At 34.2% G+C, this 24,552-nt stretch overlaps 1 protein-coding gene across 1 annotated transcript in view; it reads right to left on the reverse strand.

Moving 5' to 3' along the window:
• Positions 1 to 3,714: 3,714 nt before the first annotated feature.
• The window catches only part of LOC129216354 (uncharacterized), a 59,329-nt gene continuing 38,491 nt past the window's right edge, over positions 3,715 to 24,552 (reverse strand). The window contains exons 3-6 of the mRNA XM_054850570.1: positions 13,479 to 14,289; positions 10,443 to 10,681; positions 6,898 to 7,521; positions 3,715 to 6,009 (exon numbers count right to left, since the gene is read on the reverse strand). Of these exons, the coding sequence (XP_054706545.1) occupies positions 5,122 to 6,009; positions 6,898 to 7,521; positions 10,443 to 10,681; positions 13,479 to 14,289 (2,562 nt within the window). The 3' untranslated portion in view covers positions 3,715 to 5,121. The remainder of the gene's footprint in view (positions 6,010 to 6,897; positions 7,522 to 10,442; positions 10,682 to 13,478; positions 14,290 to 24,552) is intronic.

A 24,552-nucleotide genomic window follows, 5' to 3' on the forward strand; every position in this document is an offset into this window, starting at 1 on the left:
TCATTTAAATTTTATGTAAATCTTCAATAAATCTTTCATCTAGACGCGTTGTGTCCATGTCCTCAGGATTCTGAAAACTAACCCAAACTAAATTAAATAATTATCAAATTAAAATAGTTATTACTGTGTAACTAATAAATATTTGCTGTTTTTTTACCTTTAGTCATCATTGTCGTTTATTGAATCCAAGTACTCATCATCTTGATTAACAGCTTGTTCATCCCATTTCAAGTTATTATAAAAGTTATTGGCTTCTGGATTAACAAGAAACTTTGTCAAGGATTGCAGGTCCTGATATTTTGCACTGCTTATAGGAATCGGGCCTGTGCAGAGGGGCTTTAATTCTCCAATAGGTGTGTTTATTATTTGATTTTGTCTGTTCAGCCCTTTTCCAGCTATGTTCTTTTTGCCTCTCCGCATATTTAGGTTAGGAGTGATTTCACGGCTAGAATAACTACCACAAAAAGTTGATCGATGGTAAACTAAACGAGGTATGGAACTATCTACACGTAGGCATCTTATTGGCCTTGTCGGCATGGGACACGTTAATTTGTTCATAGGCTTTAAAAAGTTGGTCCATGCATTGAACATGTCCTGTTTGCAATCAATTACCGTAAAGGGAGAGGGCTTCTAACGGTTGTTTCTAATGACACATCTCCATTCTTCTGGCACTTCAACATATGAACTTTGTTTAATAAGGTCCATATCACGGTCACATTCAAGGTAGCTGTGACCTCTTATTGGGAACACAACATTAACCCTGTCAAATCTGCTTTTTTGTGAGACTAAATAATGCAGGTAACGAATCACTGCATAATTTTTTATTTTGCCCTGCACAACTATCAAAATATAACTAGTTTACGTACATTTTCTGGCAAAATAGAAGACACAAAATGATCTATCATTGAGCAAACATCATCTGCACTTTTCTTTGCGACGCTCTTATCGCAACTGTAAAAGACAGATGTTTGATCAGAAAGAACGTGGATATTAAATGAAACAAAATTTAACTGTCTCTTGTAATATACGTCATTATATTAGGGCAGTGGAGATTTTTTTGGTAGTCCATTGTAATGGCTTCAAGGTCAGGAGATTTTCTAGATTTCCTCTTGTACAATGACTTTAATTCATAGAACTTGGCACTTTTACTAAAATGGAGTTTTTCTTCAACTAATAATTTGTCTAAGTCATTCTGTAATATTATCTTTTCCGCCTCACTAGCGGATAAAATCGATGTTTCAAATGCAGCTTTTTTTAACTTATTAGAGTCGCAAGTGCTGCATGTATCTTTACGTGGATAACCAAACCAGAAATTGTAATCATGATTAAATATTTCCCTAAACGAGTCATAGGAAATTTTACAATTTGGATTTGACTCTTGATACATTGTCCATAATTTTTGATATATTTAATTCATCAGCCAAGTAAATTTTGTCACTCTTTTTTAGTGAATAGTGCAACTTTCTACCTTTCAACGAATCAAGAAAGGTTTTAACACATACCTTAACAGCGTCAGTTAGTTTATGAGGCCTATTACTATGTTTCCCTCTACCATCAGGTTTTACAGTGCCAATAGCAGACAAAGATTCTCTAATAGTTTGAATTTGACGTGAAGTAACTCCATGAATCGAAATAAAGGCCTTTATGCAGACCGGGACATAAATAAAATTACAATCATTTTGTATTCTAACTCTGTATAAGTAAGATGAGGAGTTAATTCTAGCTTCGTCATGTGGTTTTCTGTTTTTACGTCTTTGTACAGGGAACGCAGTGATAAGCCCACACAGGTAGGCATTTTGCTTATCATAGCTACCTAATTCATAAAACACTTTTATTATTCTTCGTCTCTCATCTAGAGGCACATTTTCAAAACATTTGAGCCTCGTACACCTACAAACCTCACCAGTAACATAACTACTTACTCTTATTTTTTTTCATTACGTCGCTCATACGGCAATGCTTTCGTCTTTTCTTAGTTGTTTTTGATGTAACAACATCCAAATCTTCACTAGCACTGAACTCACACTCCGAATCACTATTCATCACACCACGTTGTTACTTCAAAGAACACCACAAACCACTAACATACATTCAACTGGTAAACAACAGAACAAAGAGTCGTGTGTCGCGCGGGATAGGTGCATAGCAAAGTGACTCATTGACCTTCCCACTACACATACTGGACCCCGAGCGTTTTTCCCACCACACGCTGTGACTGAAAGCGTTTTTCCCCTTTAGTGCTATTAGTTTTTATTAAATTACTGTGAATTGGTAGCTTTTTTCTCCCTTTTGCTTTGCGGGGTCAATAGAGACGAAATTGAACTACAATATTCCATAAAAACCTGAATTTCCAAATTTTTGGACTGAAAGCGTTTTCCCCGACTCCTCAATTGTTACCTGCTCTAATGTTAATGGTTGTAAATAAATTTATTGGGTTTTTATCAAGATTGGAATCATCATTTCGAAGAAAGTTTGAAGTTTCACCGTACCTCATAACAGTATTTTTCCAAAAAAGATGGTATATTTTTAATCTGTATTTGCAGGCGAAAAGAAAATCTCTTAGAAATGTAAGTCTTTCGTATCACTACCAGAATAAAATTACTTATATATTAAACAAGAGTTTTCTTGACAGAATATCAGCACAATTCCTCGTTTTCTCTGAGGGGATGGCAGAGGTAAATTTAAAACTAATGTTTTTTCTACTGTAGGGGTTAACTTAAAGAGGAAGAGAACAATGAAATTTTTGCTAAAGTTTCGTTGTAAGAAAAAGTTAACACTTGATTATAAGAGAGTTTCATGAAGACCTCCTAATAAAACAAAAACTACTTTTTAATATCAGGAAAATGATAGCAAGAGTAAGAAAGGGAGGGGGAAAGATCCTTCAAACCATTGACAACCTTAGCAATCAATTTATTTCCGTTTGACTTTTTTTTTTTTTAATTTTTTTTTACCATCGGCATCGCCCATTTGAAGGAAAACAATCGGCATCGGCCAGAAAATGACATCAGTCGAGCCCTACTATGTACAAGTTTTATGCTACATAAAAACACTAGATTACAGCTGAAATTTACAAGTAATTGAAGAAAGTTCACTCAGAACTAAGGAAACTGTCTATGTGATGCAAAATAACTTTGGATTTCGTGTTTTAGCTTTGGTCCATCAAGGTGTTCCGATTAAGCTATTAGTTTAAGTCTAATTCAGCATGTTAAGGTAATTAACACAATCTGTCATATTTTACAAACAAGACTTGACGAGCAAAAGTTAAAGTCATGTTTGTTTTGAGCATATAAAATAAACATAAAAACAGTTTGATAAACTCATGAACTAAAATGTTTGTTCTGTTGTAATTGAGTTATTAGTAGAATAATTTGCATATGTTATTCAACCATGGGGGTTATTATCAGCAAAAAAATATAGATAACAGACATAAAGGTATGTATTTGTTGAAACTCTGCATCATGCCACAGAGATAAACAATAAATGTGTGCAATGTAGAGTATATATTTTTTGGAGAAAAGTTTTCTTTGAAGGAGTTGTTACTTCTTTTTGAAAAGGACTGAAATAAATTCAAATATACAGTGAAGCACCGTTTATGCGTTTTTAAAGGGACTGTATGAAAAAAGCATACAAATGAAAAAAAAAAAAAACAACAACAACGTATAGAAGGATACATTAGTATGTATTAAACTCTGCAGGGATCAAATTAAAAAAAAACGTATAATTGATAAAAACATATAAAAGAGAAACATATAAACTGCTTCACTGTATTAGCAAAGATTAGGATGCTGTGTTAAAATGGAAAACCACAATTTATATTACAAAAGTACTTTACTTTAAAAATGTTCAAACATAGTTTACAGTATGAATGGATATGGTTACATTGCACATTTTTTAGATTTAAGTAATGCACACAGGGTATCTATTGTTGATACTTTCCCTTCCTAATGTACTTGTAGTTCAACCAAGGGTGGCAACCAAGGGGCACTCTGAACCCCCACCCCTCTGGAAATGTTCAATGGCATTGAAATTTTAAAGGGGGCGGGTAGTTTTTAGAAATACTCTTATCTTCTGGGTGGTGTCTTCTTCTTGAGAAGTTCAATAGTATTTGGGGGGAGGAGGGTTGCACTATTAGACTTGGGGGCTTGGTCATCCCTGGTTCAACAATTATATTAATACTATACTAGAAACTTCATTTCTTTATTTTGAACCTATTTTTTAAAATGTTAAATGATGCTTGATGTAGAAAACAGCTTAAGTTTACTTTATATGAAACTCTCTTCATCCATCACAGTTCATTAGTTCGCCCAATGTTTTCTTTTTACTATATTAAATGAAAAATTACATACAGCAATATACAACTTGAACTACGGCTGGCAACACCAAATTTTTCTGGGCCTCAATCCAAACAACTGCTATGATTTAATTTTTACCAAGCTATACAACAAAATATATGTATATATAATTTAGATTACAAATTTAACTTGAATAAAAACACCAAAGAATTCAATATTTTCTAGTTAATTTTAAGGATCAAGTTATTATTTTTTTTTTTTGATAAATATACTTCAATTTGAAAAGAGAGAAAAAAAATTTTTTTTTTTGATCACACTCTGGGTTAATATACCATACATTATGTCCCTCAGTTGATATGAATGGTACACAATACAAATATACCGTTAAAATACTTTATATTTTTCATTGCTACAATGAAAATTCCAGTATCAATAGATACCCTGGTATAAAATAATCAGAATATTATTACATTGGTTTCACAACTGACACATTGAAACATGAAGTACAAAAGTGGAAATTAAAGCAAAACAAAGAGTGAAAAATATTTGTTCTTCAAAAATATTTATAAATGTCTGAACATCTTAACAGTCGTAAAAATACAATCAAAAGCGCGCAATAAGAAATAGTTTACAAAAGTATATAAATGCATACACAGCAAAAAGCTGCAGTAAAAATATGTTTATGAAAACTGTAATGCAATGGAAAAAATATGACGTAAAATATTACAACACGGAATGTCCATTTTTGGAAGCAAAGCAAAACAATCCAAAACATGCTGAAGTTATGCAATGTATATATGTATATGACAGCATATGCAAATATTGCACTTCACTTATTAAACATTTCTATGTCTTCTAACAATGGAAAATGGGTTTCTCCTCCTTGCATAACTTGGTCAAAATTCAGCAAATCCGAAGCACTGCTTTCAATATTATCTAAGAAGTCCAGGTTGATTTGGCTACCATCTTGTCTGTTCATATCTTGAGGATTTGAATAAACACTATTCATAACAGCAGCTTGGGCCAGAGGATTATTATTCATCGATAAAGAATGGTTCATTTCATCAACTGATGGGTTTCTGAGGCGTAGAGGAGCAGAAGGTCTTTGCCTTTGAATCATCAGCATGTGGTCTGCCGACATCATATTAGGTCGAACACCACGATTGGCGGCAACTTGATTATTAGGAATCCTATATTGGTTAAACATAGGTGATGGAATGGCACTGCTAAGCTGTTGTTCGTTTCGAATCACATTGTAATTTTCTTGTTGCAAGAAAGCTGGCCTCATACGATACTGATTATGGTGCTGTGGATTGACCAAACTGTGTCGCCAATTCCCCGAAGATGAAATTGCGGAGCCATCTGGAGTGATTGTGACATTTGGAGCTCTTTGAGCTTTTGTATATTTGGTTTTAGGAGGATTATTGTACATCATTGGAGAGGGTGCATTCAGTTGGTCAGCAATACGCAAGTTATCAGGTGACATATTAGTATGATGAGATTTGTAATCAGGTGGTGGTCTATTTACAGCTTGATTAGTCGTGAATTGCGTTGAATATGACATTGACTGTGACTGCGATACAGATACATGAAATGATGGATTGTTCATTGGTTGCTGTGAAGTATAGTTTCCAAACACATTTGAGTGTTGTGGTAGTAAATTAGGATGTTGCTTGAACTCATTGCTATTTTGAGGTAATTTGCTCCCTTGCTGCAACTGGAAATAGAAGTTAAATAACGAATATTGATTATTTTGTACCATTAAATTAGGTTAAAGAAACAATGTTCAAAAATTTAAAAATAACAAGTAGAAAACCAACAACACTCATTACTTATAAGAATATCATAAAGAATATCATAAAATTTTTACTTTGCAAATTGGTATATCTGCTACACACATAAAGAGGTTTATTTTAAAACACATTTGAAAATATAAACTTTTAGTTGAAATTTTTCAAGGTAGTATCGTGGAACAAAGTGTTTGGCTGAGAAGGGAATGACTTAACTTATTCGAAGATTAAGTCCAATTATAAATATAATATTAAAAATTATATAGTTTATATATATTATTATATATTATATAAATATATATATATAGTCCCATTATATATAATATAATGTATATGTTTTTAAAAAGTATACTTTTGTGAACAAGCCAAACCAGGAGTTTTGGACGTGTAACTGCTCAAAAGTGGCTGAAGCCTTAAAAGAAGCAACGTGTTTTATTTATTTATTTATTTTTTGAATAATATATAACTATGTGAGTTAACACTAATTGGAGAAAATAGAACAAATGTCAATGCTAAGCATATCACCTTTTATGAATGATTTGGAAGAAGATTAGAATTGGATAAAAACTACTATTTTTGAAGTGGGGGGGGGGCAGCGTGAATTTCACTTTACAGCTGCTAAAGTACTGTTCTGGAGTAGATTGGAGCAAAATAATCAAAAATTTGGTGCAAAACAATCAACTTCACACTATTACTTTAAACCAAATGAAAAAAAAAAAGGATTTAGAACCAAATGGAACAAAATAAGTATCAGTTATGACAGGAACTTTTGATACTAGTATGGTTACTTCATTTAAGAGCTTTTTGACACTTACTTGCTGAACAGCTTGTTGGTTAGGTGCTCCATGGATATGCTGAGACTGCTGTATCTGCATACGTATATCAAGATTATTTTGGAATTGCCGGCCTATTATTCGTTGCTGCTGATTAGATGGAGCAGGGTGTCCCACAGGAACATTTTCCGAATAATGCGTAAGTGGTCTTGAGGCACCATAAGCAGGTGGTTTTGGGGGTTCAACAGGGCGACAGTTGGCATCTATGTGCAGCCTCTGCTGTTTGGCACGGTCAGCATCAGCAATTACAACAGAGTTCCTTGAACGAATCTCTTGCTCAAATAAGTTTGGACTGATTGGCTCACAATTTTGGAATGGATTAAGGGGCTCTGTTCCAGGAAAACTGCTGAGGGGCTCTGTACCAGGAAAGCTGTTTAGAGAATCTGCAGCAGAAAAATTGTTCATTTGGTGATCAAAGTTATTGAACATGTTTGAAGTTGCATTTATTGTTTTTGGACTGTTACAAGCAACTTGATTATTTGTTCCGTTGAGATAGCTCACTGGTCGCAGATTGTTCATTGGATTAGGATAAGAATCTTGATTAAATGGTGATGGCCGATTGGAAAGAGGGGAGTTAATAAGTTGTTGCTGATGATGTTGCTTCTGCTGAAATAAAAAAGAATGAAATGTATTTTAAAGATCTTGATGAACACAATGATGTTAATAGTAAATATGACCAGTATCTTCCATTCTTTGATTTTAAAGAAATTAAAAATGATTTTTTCCCACAAGGAAACTACTTAAAATAGTGGTTGAACTTATGAAAATCACCAAAACTCTAAAAAGCTAGTCAAAAAAATTTGATTCTTATTACAGTTTTAATCACATTATATTTCTAACAGGCAGTTATACTTGCTAAATTCAGCTTCAAACTGTAGAAATATTGATAAGATTTTTCCAAAACCTCAAATGTTCACTTACTATAACATAAATTGCTAATTAAAACTTAACAGTACTATTTCAGTTTGGTTCTATAGACAACTATTATATCTAAGCACTGTTTTGTTCAGTTCAACGTACAAAAGAAAATGCTAATACTGCTTGTAACATGAACTGCTCTAGAAGGAAACTTTTTTTCATCTCTTAGCCCTTTATTGAAAAAATTCTGCAAACTCACAAAAGAATAGCTTTGATTTGCACTAGTGGAAGGAGAAAATTCTCAATTTGCCAAATGAAATCCTAATTTTATTGAATGATAATACAAGGGCATGCATAAATACCTATTACTAATGAGGAGAATCATTAGGAATCAGTAAAAAAAAAGAGAATGTAACCAGTGCAATAACCATCTCTAAATTTGCCAAATCATCATACAATATTTGCCCAGGGGCCAATCCAGGATTTTTATCTTGCTACCTATTTTTGTGAAAGTAATGGATCATTCTATTTTTGTGAATGTTCTTTTTTTATCAGTATTGTTTTTGTGAACTTTTAGAGGCATCCTAATTTTTGTAAAAGAGAAGTAGAACAAGTGAAATTTTAGTTCAAAAAGTGTAAATGTCATCTAGTATTATTTTTAACAGGTTTCGTTTTTTTTTGGGGGGGGGGGGGGAGGGGAGCTAAAAACCTAAGAAGTACCAAAAATACCACTGTAATTTCAGCTTAATGGACAATCTAATGTGTAAAATATTGGAAATTATGAGAAAAACGGTGCCCCAAAATATGCTAAAAGATTGTGATGATATTGCATAAATACTTTGGCGAGAAACAGCTAAAAATTAGTTAAAATACCACAAAAAGGTTGCTATTTAAGCGATTGTTCATATAAACTTGCTTAGAATTTTATTTTATGAGTAAATTTTGTTTTCAACAGAGAAACAGGTTTTATATTTTAAAATGCAAATTTTTGTGAAATTTTCGATGTTTTTGTGAAGTTACTGATTTTGTTACTTGATTTTTGTGAAAGTACCTACTTCAAAACAAGATTTTTGTAAAGGTACCGAAAAACGGTAGCAAAATCAGCCTGTATTGGGCCCTGATTTGCCGAATATGGAATTTTTTTGAGAGGTCACTCTGACCTCTCATCATGGAAAACAAAGACTTTAGTGAAAATTTTTGAATTTTGTGAAATTCAGTTTTAAAAGAAAAAGGTTACTAATATTTAGTTGAAAATGCTGTAGTAATTACAGTAAATTCTAGTGAAACATGTTAATATCATTAGAAAGCAAACTGATTTTCCTGGTACTAGTTAGTATAAAAGTATTTAAATTGTAGCAATTAAATTGGTAATGGAAGAAATTCATACACTTCAATGAAATGTTCATTAAAAGTGGTCTAGTTGTTTACTTCAAACAAACACTTCTAAAATTTTCAGAAGTCAAACTTACACAGAATATATACACATATTGTCTAACACTATATAATGGCTGCTCCAAGTCAATTTATTAGTCCCCAATGAAGATCAATAGTCCTCTTAAAGCTATCTACCCTTACTTATCACAATCACTTCCAGTAAGCTGTTTCAAATGCCTGCAACTGTATTAGAGTAATATTGCTTCTAATTTCCAGGTTAGCTTGAGATTTGAATAGCTTAAAACAATGACAACTCGTCCTCCGTTCTGTGCAAATATTTAACACATTAACAGCTTTTATTTTGATAAATTTAAACAACTAAATCATGTCCTCTCTGACTCTCCTTTGCTCCAAGGTATAAGCCTTTTAAGTCTGATATTTTAATCTAATATCCCCTTACTTGCTTAGTAGCCCATCTTTGAATCCTTTGTCCTTTCCAATACAGAAATATCTTTCCTGAGATAAGGAGACCAAAACTGAGAAGCATACTCAAGATGAGGTCTTACTAAACTTCTATATAATTTCTGGAGAACCTTCTTAGATTTCAATGAAATAGATCTATTGGTAAACCAGAACACTCTATTGGCTTTGTTACTTGCTACACTGCACTATCGACTAAAATTAAAGTACTGATTTACTAAGACACCCAGATCAATAATGTTTTCTGCCTGACTAATGACTGAACCCTGAATATAATAACTTATTTGCATGACCAAAATGCAGTACTTGACATTTACTGCCATATCCCACTTGTCTGCTCACGCAATAATATGATTTAAATCATCTTTCAGCTATTTTACTTGTTATTTTCTGCAATCATCACAACTTTGACATCATTAGCAAAACAATTCATGTTTCCAGAAATATTTTCATGAATGACATTCACAAAAATAATGAACAAAAAGAGTCCAAAAACTGATCCTTGAAGAACGTCACTTAAAACATTACTCCATATAGAATGATTTCATCTTACTACTCCTCTTTGTTTATAATATGTGCATAGCAAAGCATTAAAACTTTAAAATGGAGCTAAAAAATACATGACTTACAAATTGTTAAAACTTAAAAATACGCTAAGCAATAATAACAAAAGGAAATAATACTAATAATAAGTTATAAATTACTTTATATAAGGAAACAATTTTTAGCCAACCTTATTGCTGACTTCCTCTACCAAAATAAAATGTAAACACAGTTTACAGGATTAATACAAGCAGGCATACACACATCCTTACCTGCATGTTTTGATGCTGTTCAGCCATTTGCTTCAATGTCAGTGCAGCAGGACTTGGTTCTGTTAGCTTGAAATCTAAGCCTAAACCATTGGGAAGAGAGAGAGATGAATTGCTAAATGCTGCCATTCGTTGAGATGGAGTGTTGAAAAAAGACGAGGCAGTCGTTACAGGGTTTGATGTTGTCGTAGACATCAAAGACATGGTTGCTTCATTATTAGAAGAAATACTTCTGAATAAGCCTGGATTCAAAAAGAACAAAAATTAACTTTTGATGTAAAATATTTTTTTTTATTAAAAAAAAAAAAGATATCCAATAGCAACAGCAAAATAAATAGAAAGAATCTTTTAATTTAAAGCCCTCACAGACATTACATTGCCAAAAGTTGTTTTTTTTAAGAAATCTCGAGCATACTTCGGATCGCTGCTGAAAATTTTGTCATTGCCCATGAAAAAACATTGAACAATCGCCTTAATGGATATTTTAAAAAGCTATAAACTTTCTTTGAAACAATTACAGTATAAGCTCGCTTAAACTTCAGCACTTTAGTCCAAAAACCAATGTTTAAAGCATGAGGATAGGACTTGCCCGTGAAATAAAAAGTTTTGAAACTTTTTCCTGAAATTAGTGATGTAAGATACCCGGGTGTTTATTTTTAGGGGCAAATTGCCCAGGGTATATACCCAGGTAAATACCCAAAATGAGTATTTATTCGGGTATTCATTTAAAAAATTGATATTCAACTAAAATACTTTTCTGTACGTATTCCACTATGTATATATAGAACCAACCATAAACAAAACCATAAATTTTTGCCTAAAAATTGTATTTTGATCACATATTTAAAGAATTATTGTGTGAAACAACTTAGCAATCTAATATGATATTCACATTAAATGTGTTGGATTTGCCTAATCAATGTTGATAGCCAAATTTCAGATATAAAAAGCCATTCTACAAAAAGTAAAAAGCTTAACTGGTTCCAAAAAAAAAAAAAAAGCAAACAATTTTTTAAGGTCCTATTTTTTTATAACTCAGTAATATGTCTCTGCATGACATCAAAATGTAAGGAAAGGTCGAAATGGCGCTAAATTTATTATTATTATTTAGCTATATCTTTTGCAGAATGTTTATGTAAAACTGTTTCTTTATTTGCCATGTTATCACTTGAACAGCAATAAAATAAATAACATCATAGTCTTAATAACTTCTCAGCTTGTTCTTCCAAACATGCCTCATGCTTCCTTTTTTTTTTTTCATTTTGGATTTGTTTGTGATTTTGAAATCCTGATGTTCATCATTGAAAAGAGAGATTCTTTGGTTCCCGATATGTTTCTTTTCATAATTTCATCAAGTGTTTCTATAAAAAATATTATGAACTGTGTAATACATATCTATGTATCAGTTTCACTAATTATTTAATATTTAGATTTAAAAAAAAATCCCATTCACTTTTTGCATTTTTTTTGCAAAATACCCAGTTTTTGGGTACTTACCCAGGCCTTGGGTAAATACCCAAAAAATATTTACCTACACGCTGGGTATTTACCCGATCTACATCACTACCTGAAATACACTCGAAAATTTGGAAATTTCTCTGATTTTGGCTAAATCCTTTTAACTTAAGACTAAAGAAATAAATACTAACACATTCTGGCCATACTTTATACTACAGCCTTTTAAACAAAGATTTTAATTACAGTAGAAGCTCGACTATGAAAAATGCGGGACCCACCGAATTATGAGTTGATCAATTTTTTTGTATAGTTGATTGCATGGATATTGTAGTTTGTTTTTAAAAATAGCATGTTCAATACTGTTACAAGAAATTTAAAAGGAAAATTTTGTTTATCTTTAATTAAAAGCAAAAACTAACGTTCATTATCCCTTTTTTTTTCCCGTTTTGTAATAGTTTATTTTCAAAAAATGCAGTAGACCGTTAAAAAAAAACATATTTAAAAAAAAGACATTGTTATGAGCCACATCCATTGTAAAACTTTTTTCTCATAGCGCCGCAGCCGTAGCACTACTTCCTTCCGCTGAAAACTGAAAAAAGTTGATGAAATGGACAATTACGGATATTTTGTCTAGGGCGTTTTTTCCAAGGTGGAAAAAACTGGACAACCCTGTTTTTAAGTCATCATTTTAATTAATTAGTAATGAAGTCTGGTTCTACGATATATCAGGTGAATTTAAATCTGAATACTGTTACTGCGGTCAGTGATATTCCCATCAATTTTTCTGAGGGTATACTCCCAGAAAGCCATTACGCACAATTTGTGTATGTGATCATATATATAGTATGTCATAATATGAAAATTTATGAAGCTTGAGGGTATACGCTATATGTCTAAAAAATGTTTGAGAGTATACAGCGTATATGGAGTATTATACCCTACGGGAACACCTCTGACCGCCATAAGAAATATATATCAAAAAAGGATGGTATGTCACCAAGCCACCCCACTCTGAACTACTTAGAAAAAATAAGGCTCTAATTTTTGTTTTTTAACCTACAAAAAAGTTCGGAGATTTGTCGGCATTTATATGTTTTTGAAGGCTGATTTTTTACTTTACACGCAACTTCTTAATTTCTAACAGAAGTGCAGGAGTTATATGGCTTTCAGAATTTGCTTTCATGCGTAAATAACCTGAACTACGCCTGATATGAAACAATTTACAAAAATTGGAAAATAAGTTCAGAAACAGAGCTTCTCCTTCCCATGCAAATTGTCCCGACTCCAAGTTAATATTGGCAGTTGACACAATGCCTAATTTTTTGAACAATCGGCGTAAATGCATAAAGAGGGATCATCAAGACAATGTTGACTTTTGGTTTTGGAGCAGGAAGCATTTTCCCCCGATGGTCATCAAGCTAGCACGGAATAGAAGGAAATTCTGCTGACTTTTAATACTTTAAATTTTAACTATTAAATAAAACTGCAAGGGATAGAAATACATATCTACACTAAGTTAACAACAGAAAATGGACAATATCAATAGGAAAAAATTAACTAAAAAAAGTACCGATTACATACCGTTTTGCTGATTTTGATTCGATGGAGCATTCACAACTGATGTGCTGTCAGTTTGAAATGCTTTTAATTGAGAAGGTGAAGTTCCTTTCATTAAATCTATTATATCTTTGGTAGAGTCTTCGTGATCTTTCATGCTTCCAACACTATCGTCGAAATTAAAATCTTTCATTATGTCTGCAGAATTCGTAAACACATCATCTATCAAATCCTTAAGTAGATCTGGATGTATCACATCATCCCCAGATTCGTCCGTAAAACCCAAACTAGGAAATGTGTCAGATAACCGATCACCACCACAGTTAGAAGTTTGGTTACTTTTGAAATCACATAAATCTTGTTGGTGACAGTCCTGAGTGTTTTTAAACTGGCACAAGTCTGATTGTGAAGAATCTTTCTCTTGTTTGCACTCGACGTTATTTCCCGATGAACTTATATTCAAGATAGGTGCACTAACTGAACTTTGATCAGTTTGATTCACTGTTGATTCCTGAACTTGTTGACTCACAGTCACAGTTTGTGCCTGAGGTAATGGAGAATCTGATGGCTTGGAAAGGGCTTGAACTGTGACATTTGTTTGAATAGTTTGAGAATGTTGGCTATGTGGTGCTTTGGAAAATTGCTGGACAATCTGCACAGAAAAACTGGGGATTGAAGACTGAGATTGTTGCTGCAGATCTGAAGATGAGGACTTATCTGGAACAGGTTCCGTTCGGAGAAGTTTTGGAGGTTTTTCATTGTCTTCAATGGTAGGACATTCAGTGGGTGCATTAGAAACAGCTTCTTCAGCAGGTCTTTTGACTGATTTTGTATGCTATAAAGTGTAATAAAATGTTTTACAAGTTTTCAGTTAATTCCTGCTAACATAATAAATATACTACTTCAACATAAATAATGTTATCCTAAGAGACAATAGAAATATCCTACTAAATTTTAGGAAGGGGGGGGGGAGCGGGTTGATTTTCCGCTTTAGTTCTACTCTCCTTTTCAGAAAAACTTTAATTTCTGATCGAGAATTTTGTGAATTTTGCTTTAGCATTATCTGGCAACGCTCGAGTTCAAAGCTCAGATTGATTTGAAATTGCTTTGGTACAGAAGCACTGATTTGAAAGAAACATAACACTTCTTCCTTGCAGCAAGGGTGTTCACCTACTGGGGGGGGGGGGGGTCATGGCGTAGAATGTGCCACTGAAAGTTTTACAGGGGTCGTTTTGAGAGCTATTATTCTCCCTTTTCAGTGGGTCTTACTCTTGAAAAGGGGGGGGGGGGGCGGCCTTGATCTTGGGAGTGGGGGGGGGATAGGCACCCCTCTCAAGTTCTTTTTGAAATAAATAAATACGTCTGGGAGAATTTTTAACAACTTTTTAATAAAAAATAAAAGGAAAATAAATCTTTTCACATTGACATTCCTTTGCTTAGGAATACACAAATGAGGCAGTGAGAAGCAAAGGGATGCAAGTGGCAAAATTAAAAATTTGGAGATAACCAGTACACATGGTAGGTGAACCTCTCCTGTCTTGGGGCAAGAGATTGTACTAGTGGCCCTGGTAGTTGCTGCTATACAGCATGATTTAGAAAAAAATTCAATGAAAGCCTACCTAGAATGTTATCTTTAAACGTGTTTTACTCAAAACTTGAAAATGTCCACTTACATCCCTTTGCTTTTCACTGCCTCAAATGATGTCCCACTTTGAGACAGGAAGTTAGTTATTGTTGCTGATGTTGTGACAAAGAAAAGGGAGGGAGTAATAAGATATGCGACTTCGTTTAGTTTGGTTGCAAGTTAGAACATCATTTTGTTCTGTAACGAAAAGCTTCAATGTAAATTAAAGTTTAAATTCAGTACTAGTGAAAATTTTAAATTTAACCTGGGAGTATTCGGGTTCGGGTTCATAAAGTGAAGATAAGATTTAAAGTACAATACATAAACTTTTATTTCAAATTTCCAAATACTACTGCTTTCAGTTGCTCTTTAAATTGTACAATTACAATTGTACAATGTATGTTTCTTGCAAACCTTATTCTAATTTCCATCACTGGGTGGCCTCAGGAAGAGCAAAATCATTTTCCCTGATTTCTCTTACGACCAATTTTTCATCCTCTTAAAGCTATATCGTCGCAACAATGCTAAACTAACGAATGAGAAAATAGGCACTTTTCAGGAGTACCAAAGCAATAATTTTTTTCTACCTGCCGTGTTCAGGTATTTTCAATGTTTCAATTTTTATTCATAACTTTAAGTGTAAAACTATCGTTTGAAGTAGTTATAATCAGTAAGTAGCCCTTTTTGAGTACTGCGGAATACCATCGAATTTGAAAAACGCGATTTTTCACATTCGTTAGTTTAGCATGGTGCGGTGATATTTCTGCTTTTCCTTGACATTTGGACAACCCAGCCTTTTCCACTATTTCAGGTATTAATTATTTGGATACAAAAATACGAAATGCATTGAGGCTGCTAATTTATTAGAAAAAAATTAAGTTACATAATTGGTTTAGTTTTTTTTAATAACAGTGAAAACATGCAATTAACAAAAATGTTTTTTCTATATTTAAAATCAATTTACTACTATCCCTACATCTCTAAAGAAAGTCTCAAAGTAGGGTTGGCACGTTTTTGCCACAGATGGAAAAAACTGCGGAAAAAAACAGTAATAAACGTCCCGACAAAAATACTTTTTTGCCACTTTTTGTCAGAGCGGTAAAAATGGAAATTAAGCCAAATAAAACACAAAGCCAAATTTCTCAAACTTGGCTTTAAAGAAGCCAATTTGACAAACCTGGAAACTATTCAACAAGAAGATATGTACATGTTTCTTTTCAGTTCCTGATTGGTTAATATGTACAAACAAAATGGTTAATTTTGCAGAAAATTAATGGCTAATATTTTGTTTTCCAACAAATCGAAAAACAGAATTAAAAAAATGTATACGAATGTTGCACTCCAGTTTGATTTTTCTGGAGTGTATAACACACTTGACCCTTAAGCAGAGTCAGATAAAAATATAAAGTATCTGCGCACGCAACTCAAAAGTATCTGCAAGCTAATCATTGTCACTCCCGTATAAAAAAAAAAAAAAAAAAAAAAAGAGGGGGGGGGGGATTGTCCGGATACCAAAAAAAAAAAAAAAACTTTTAATCATAAGAAATAAATACCTGCAGGTATATGCTTTGAGGTTAGAAGTATCTAATTTTCATACCAATTATGTGAGCCTATGGATGCAAAGACCTAAGCTAAATTTCTAAATTTTAAAACTAAGCTTCTTTAAGCAGATATATTTGCATTCGTAAACTCACATATTTTTGGGAATTATACTCCACTGCAGATCACACGTTGGTGGCTTATATCTTCTATTATAACTAATCGAGAGAGATGGAACAAACATCATCTTGTTCGGAAAGGAAAACACTTTCTAACGATATATAATGTGTGGGGGTAGGGGAATTTTTTACCCCATAATTAGGCGAAATTTAGCTTACTTAGTTTATTAGAGAAAACTAAGTCGAAATTATGAATTTCGATTTCCAAGTGCACGGGCCCAATGTACGTTCGAGTTTTTGTGCCAAGTTTCAGTGCTGTAAGTGCTATGGGGTAATCTGGCCATCGGGTAGAAACAAACAAAGAAAGAAACAACCAAACAAACGCCGTCACCTTTATATATTTAGATTTAAGAACTTTTACGATTATCGGACGACGTGCAACTCCGCGGCGAATGTATCCGCACGTCGGCTAAAGTGTCCGCGCACGGCGTGCGTCTACATTATCTAGCTCTGCCCTTAAGCAGTGGCGGATACAGCCGGCGGGCAACCGGGCATTTGCCCGGTGGGCCGGTCATGCTTCGGGCCGATCAACTAACAGCAAAGTATTTCGGGCCTGTCTACTAACAGCAAAATGTAAATTTTGCGCACATGTATTTAGAATAACGCAAATTCGCGAAACATAGCCTCATCTCCTCTTGACGCATGGGGGCTAAAGCTTGCGGGGTGGAGGGAGGCAGGGCCGTCACCAAGAGGGAGGGGGGGGGGGATTTTTGAAATGGGGTTGCCCAGGGCCTAATTACCACACAGGCTGACTAGGCCTAGACCTGGGACCCCATGTTCCTAAGGGACTCCAAATTTTTAAAAGAATTATGCGTAGCATTGCAACGATATGAAAACTACATGCATTAAATATATATATATATATATATATATATATATATATATATATGACTTATTAATTGAAAAAAAAACTTCTTTAAAGGGGAATATTTAATAATTCTGCCAGTAACGAATTTCCTTGGTCACGATTATGAGGGGGCCCAAAGGGGATCCATAAATGCACATAAGTGATGTATACATAGTTGTGTGTTTAGACAAAGAGGCCTCCAAAAATGCATTCGTGCTTCAAAAATGTAAATCAATCACTGCATAGTCTTCAGGGGGCCTCCAAATAAATGTGGGCAAGGAGCCTCACTTTTAGTTAGTTGGGCCCTGGGGCTGCCGATATATTTTTAGTGGTTTAATAAAAAATAAATGAATAAATTAAAAAAAAAAACAGGGAGACCTTAGCGGTCGTAAAAAGTTAAAATACTTTTGGTTTCTTTGACGCTTTTATTTATAAATGACAATTCACAATTGCTCTAAAATGCAACTTACAACAAGGGCCGACGTGAGATCATGTCAGCTTAGTTGGAGAATAGGGACCCGGCTCGGAATCGAATCGGAGTTTTTGGTCATTTTTCCCCCTTTTGCTCTCGGCGACCCTGTTTATAACAATTGGAATGAAAGTGACAAAATATTTTTTTCCGTAAAATTATTTTAAAACATGCAATTTTAAAATACCATTGAGCAGCACGAAAGACTCTACATTATTCAGCTTATCACATCAAAGGCCAAAGGCCGCCGAAATGTGAGTTTCAAACATTTTTTGACGAAACATAAAGTATTCTGTACGCTGTACAAACTCACGGTTTCGGGCTCCTCAGTTTTAAAAGAAAATTAAGTTGATAAAAAAAAATGTCGAAAGAATTACGATGGTCCCCAGACCCCCACCCCCTCCTAATATCATCGAAGATCGTGTAAAATTTAAATTTTTGGGCTTCAATTTTGAATAACTTCATAAGAGAGCAACCGAATCCATAACATGGAATTCCAGTTTCAAAAATTTGTTGGAGGAAAACACTCGGACCTCTCCCATTTCTTTAACATTCCCAAAGATGGTCTAAAACTGTGTTTTTAAATTAACAGTATCAAAACTTTTCTGAGAAAGTGCCCGTCCCCTCCTCTCTCTCTCGGCATCATCAATGATGACCATTTTAAATCTCGTTTTTAGGGTTTTAATTTCGAAAATTTTCCGGGGTGAGCTTCCTGAAAACTAATTTTCCTAGCATCACTGAAGGTCAGCAAAAATTTTTTTGGAATTTTTTGCAATCGTTTTTGGAACTTAACTTTCGAGTAACTGCCGGTACCCTGGTCTTTACCAAAAAAGGCTTTTAAGACTTTAATTTGAAAATTTTTCTGGCGAATGGTCTCGCCAGAAAAATTCTGATCTATCTTGACTTAAAATCACCAAAGATCTTCTGATCTTCTAAAACTGCGTTTTCAGAGCTAATATTTTTTTTTTTTTAAATTCAGAGGAGAGCCCCCCGGAACCGCTCTTCATAGCATATACTCGAAAATAATTTAAAATTCTGTTTTTAGATTTCCACTTCCGAAAAATTGCAGCAAGAGAAACCCTGAACCTACACTCCCCTAACATCACCAAATATTGTCTAAAATTGAGTTTATAAGACTACAATTTTGAAAATTTTCCGGGAGGGAGGCTCCCTGGACCCCCCCCTCTTATTTCAGACTCAATGTTAATCTTTCCATTAAGTTTATATTGCTAATACTTTAATGACTCCCTGAAGCCAGAAAGTCAAGTCCACTCTCTCTCTCTTTGTATTGATACATGCGTTTGAAAAAAAAAGGGGGGGGGGGCTGCCAAAACTCGTACCCGACCCCTCCCACCAGGTTTTTGACCTCGTATCGAGTCTGGGGATCGTCAGGGTATGGCAGTATAAAAAAGGGAATGTTTATGACAGGGCCCAGTAATGTATGTTTGTGTCGAGGGACCCATCACGTTCGAAGACGGCCTTAGTCTTTCACCCATAAACATCGCTAGATCAGTTTCATAAAACAGGGCAATTAAGTTACTTGTTATGACTGCAGAAAAGGACATTACTAGCCAAGCAGTGTTATCATTACGGAAATATTCAATCAAGTTCCGGGCATTATAAAAATACTTAAATGGACAATTACAATTACAATTTTCCCCCAAATTAAGGTTCAGCTAATACTGTATCAATTTGTTCACCATTAAAGCGCAGAAGTGTTCCTATCTGTTAAATTTTGTTTAAATAAAACATATTTAGTTGTTAAGAATAATTTCCTCATATTTAAGTGATATCCCAATCGTTAGGGTAAAAATTTTAATATCTGTAAAGAGCTATGGGGCCGCTACATCTCCTAATGCCAGGGCCGATTTTTTCAACCAATCCGCCACTGCCCTTAAGTAGGTCAACATTTGGAACGAATTCCCAACAGTAAATTATTAATTAAAACTACTCAACCATCTCCTATGGGGGGAAAAATATCTTGTTCATCTGTTCCAATAAAAAAATAGATATAAGAAATAGCCAGTATTTAAAAAAGCGATCAAATACAGATTGATTTTGCATTTTTTAAATGTAGTCATGTTGTTTTTGAAGTATTTATTAGCTGCTTGAATGTTCAACAGTAGGTTTACATTTTTTAGTACATACACATGTATGTGTAAGTCCTGTACACCATATTACTGTAAAAGGCAACATGACTTACTGCATCAAATTGGGAGGCAAGTTAAAAAACCTTAAAACAATAATAATAATAAATAAACAAAGAGACTTAAACAAATTCAAATATAGGTACAAATATTAATGCAATTAAAAATAAAAAACAATCACTCTTTTAAAACTCATTATTGGGGGGGAGGGGGGGCAAAATAAATCCGGGCCTGCAGAAAACTATTGAGAATTTCAAAGCAGTAGCAGTTACTGATTTGCTTTCAAAGCCATGATACAGTTGAAGTGACACATTTTGAAACTACATGCTGTTTCCATTAATATCATTGTTTTGTAAAGAAACAACCATGTGTTTTCTTTCATTTTGCATTTTTTTGTGAGCTGAAGGAGAAATCTGTTATTTCGCAAATTGCTTCCAGGATCTAAATGACTCTTTTAAGCACGTCTACACATTTTTTTTTTTAAACAGTTAATTATTGATTCCATCAAAGAATTAATAGAAGAATCGCGATTATTACGCTCCCTTGAATTCCGTGAATTCGAAACCAGTGAGTTAAATGTATTTTTCAGCTCTGGCCTCTGACTTCGGTCTTTTACTTCTTCAGCAAACAAAAATGCTTTTATTCAAAATATGCTGTGTGTGTTTTGTGCTCCTTTTAAATAACTAAAAAAAAAATATTATACTGACGCCAATTAAAAAAATCAATTTAGAAATTAAAAAATCAATTTAAAAATTAATTTAGTTAAATTAATTTTTTCCTTGGAGGGAGGGGGGGCTGCCTCCCCAATCGGCTATACTGGTGCTCCCTTCCCCTCGGATGTCCTTAGATTGCATCGAAAAATTGCGAACTCACGCTCTTTGACAGAGCAGCGTTTTCTCCCAAATATACAGAGTCCAATCAATGAGTACTCAAAATAGAAGTGTAGCGTGCATGTAATGTGCGATAATTTTTGACTTCAGAATATTGTTAGGGGTAATTAGTAAGTAAACATACTAAAAGTAACCGCTCCTAGAGGGTGAGCTAAAGATGGGAGGGAGGGGGGAAGAAAATTTTGGGTTTTTCGAAAAAATGTCGGAAACGGTAGAAAAATGCGTTTAAAATAAAAATTCAAGCTAAATAAACTTCCTACGAAACTGTATTTACACATATTTGTCAGATTTTCAATAATTTTCCGGATACATGTAATGAAAAATCGATTATTTTCAGAAAAATTCTCTCTTTTTGTCAAACATTTGCTCCTAGTGCCTTCCAAGATAAATATTCATGAAAATCGTCAATGACAAAGTTGTAAAGCTTTAAATTTCCTTCAGTTTGATATGCTATTTTGTTATATGTTATTCAACCAATCAAAAGTTACAGAATTTCAAACACGCACTTTCATGGCAAAAAATGGAACACTTGCCATTCACAAATTTCAAACTTACTCGAAAGGATCGCGCACTTCCTCATGAATTTGACATTCCTGATGTCAAGTCCTGATGAACAAAGACATATTTTTGGATTACTACCACACAACTGATGTTTAAGGGGGGGGGGGGGGGGGTCGTGAATTTGTGACAAAGGGGAAGAAAAGAGTAAGAAGTGTGACATCAAGCATTTTTTAAACGAATATGTTTATAAAATTTAGTTTATGAAAAGTACTTTGACAAATGGAGAGGGGGGTCAAAAATGTTGAAAAAAAGTAACATCATTTATGGACAGCCCCATACCAAAAAATCGGTCCATAAATAATATCACATTTTTTTCTCGACATTTTTAACCCCCCCCCCCCCCCCCCCCCCCCCGTCACAAAGTTCGTTTTACAAGCTACTTTTCATGAACATATTCGTATTAAAAAATGCTTGATGTCACACTTCTTACTCTTTCGTTCCTCCTTGTCAAAGTCACAAATTCACGACCTCCCCCCCCCCTTTAAACATTATTTGTGTTGTAGTAATCCACAAATACGTCTTTATTGTCCATCAGGATTGTCGAATTCATTGAGGAAAGAGGAAGTGCGCGATCCTTTCGAGTCAGTTTGAAATTTTGAATGGCAAGTGTTCCATTTTTTTGCCATGAAAGTGCGTGTTTTAAATTCTGTAACTTTTGAATAGTTGAATAAAATATAACAAAATAGCGGTTTGGGGTCAAAATGTCGCCACCGAAATGTCGCGGGAAAAAATGTCGCCGGGCCAAAATGTCGCCGGTCCAAAATGTCGCTTGTCCAAAATGTCGCCGGGCCAAAATATTGTCGATCCAAAATGTCGCCGGGCCGAAATGTTGCCGGTCCAAAATGTCGCCGGGCTAAAACGTCGCATGCTCAAAATGTCGCCGATCCAAAATGTCGCCAGGCCAAAATGTCGCCTGTCCAAAATGTCGTAGATCCAAAATTCGCTCATTCAGTTGGTAAGAAAAATGCAAATGTACAAAAATGCTGTTTAACATAAAATTTGCAGAATAAATGATTACTGCCTTTAATGAATGTCTCCGTTAAAAATGGGACTGGACTAACTGAGTTTCTTGATAAATTCTAAAAAGATTATTCCGTTTTGATTCGCAACTCTCAGCCTTTTTTACAGCAAACAAATAGAATACAAGCATTACGTTATCTTATTTCTTGTTACTCGCTATCTACCAACTGTAAAACGTTCTGACGGCGTTCAGTTCTGACGTTCGATAAATTATTTTAAACTTTTCTTTAAGAATAGTGTACGTTTGTGTATGTGACCGATTTTTTGGGGCATTCTACGTCAAAACCTGTAGTAAGAATTCGAACGATACCCGCAAGTACCCATATATGATTTAGGGCTGCGTGGTTTTTTTGCGTCAATTCGTTCAATATAGTGGAGTAACTGAACGTTTTCATCGATATGCGTGACTCATTGCTCAAAAAATGATGAACGGAATCAAATAAAATGTTAGGAGCCAGAAGGGGGACAGATTTTGGGGCTAATAACACCAGAGGGTGGAGCAATCGAATGTTTTTTTTTTTTGCTTTCTTTTTTATTATCTGTGACTGATATATCTCAAAAAGTAATACAGTAGACCCTCGTTTTCAGCGGGTTTATTTTACGCGGTTTCGATTATACGCGGTTGAAGATTTGACACCTATATTTTATTTACGCAGATGAGTTTCGGTTTTACGCAGATGCGGCAGTGCAAACAGGTAACATTTTCCTTTCTTTCAAAACCCAAGCTCCTATAGATTGCAGATTACTCGTAACTAACTGCATTTTGGCGTGCTAATAATCGAACTTGGGTCCTTGGAGACATTCTATGCGATTGGTTCCAGAGCTTTTTCCATCAGAAGTAAAGTGATTAAACTCACACAGTTCAGAACTCACTGGAAGAAGAGCTTTTAGGAGTGACAAAGGAGGTCAAAACCAACGAGGATACCGACTCCGGTGACACACAACCAAAAACGCTCACATTGAGAATTTTGAACCATTCGTAGACAATAGAAATGATCTTTCTGATTTGTTAGTAAAGGAAAATTCTATCAAGGAAATGACGCAAGTGATCATGGATGCGTTAATGCTCCGCAAAGAATTAGAGGAAAAATTCTTAATGAATACCAAAAGACTATCATAGCCAGCTCTTCTTCATAAACAGAACACGAAATTAGTTTGTTTTCTTTATGCATATTATGCATAAAAATCGATATGAGTACACATTAAACTTATGATAGAATTAGTCATCACTAGAATGAAGTATTTTTTTTATCTACGGAATCTAATCCATATTTTGACACTAATATTAGGTCTCAATTTACGCGGTTTTGATTTACGCAGCATTTCCGTGGAACATAACACCCGCGTAAAACGAGGGTCTACTGTACAAGGGTAAAGACAAAATTTGGTCTACAGGTATATCTTAAAGGGCGAGTTGCTCATTTATTTTTGGCTTCAGTCATCCCAAAAGGATGGATCACCGAATAATTTTTATCGTTTTATGTAACTGCTATATCTCAGGAAGTAATGCGAGGATTCATACAAAAATGTAGTATGCAAGTGAAATTAAACGAAAACAAGCCTTATTTTCGTTCTAAGTTGAGTTTCGTAATCGTTTACGTGAGTCAGTGTAATTAAATAAACAATGAAAGATATACTGAATTTAAATATGAGAGGTTGAGCAAGATATCAATAAAATCTAAATTAGCCGTGCATTCCTCTCATTTTTGTAGCACTTTAACTAGCGTGGGTGTTAAATAAAAACTGAGTTTGCATTCTTATACAATTTGCGTAGTAAAAATTCACTAATTAAAACAGAAATTTTTTCTGAGAGGGAAAAACT

This window comes from Uloborus diversus, chromosome 1, assembly GCF_026930045.1.
Source record: "Uloborus diversus isolate 005 chromosome 1, Udiv.v.3.1, whole genome shotgun sequence".
Classification (NCBI taxonomy): Eukaryota; Metazoa; Arthropoda; class Arachnida; order Araneae; family Uloboridae; genus Uloborus; species Uloborus diversus.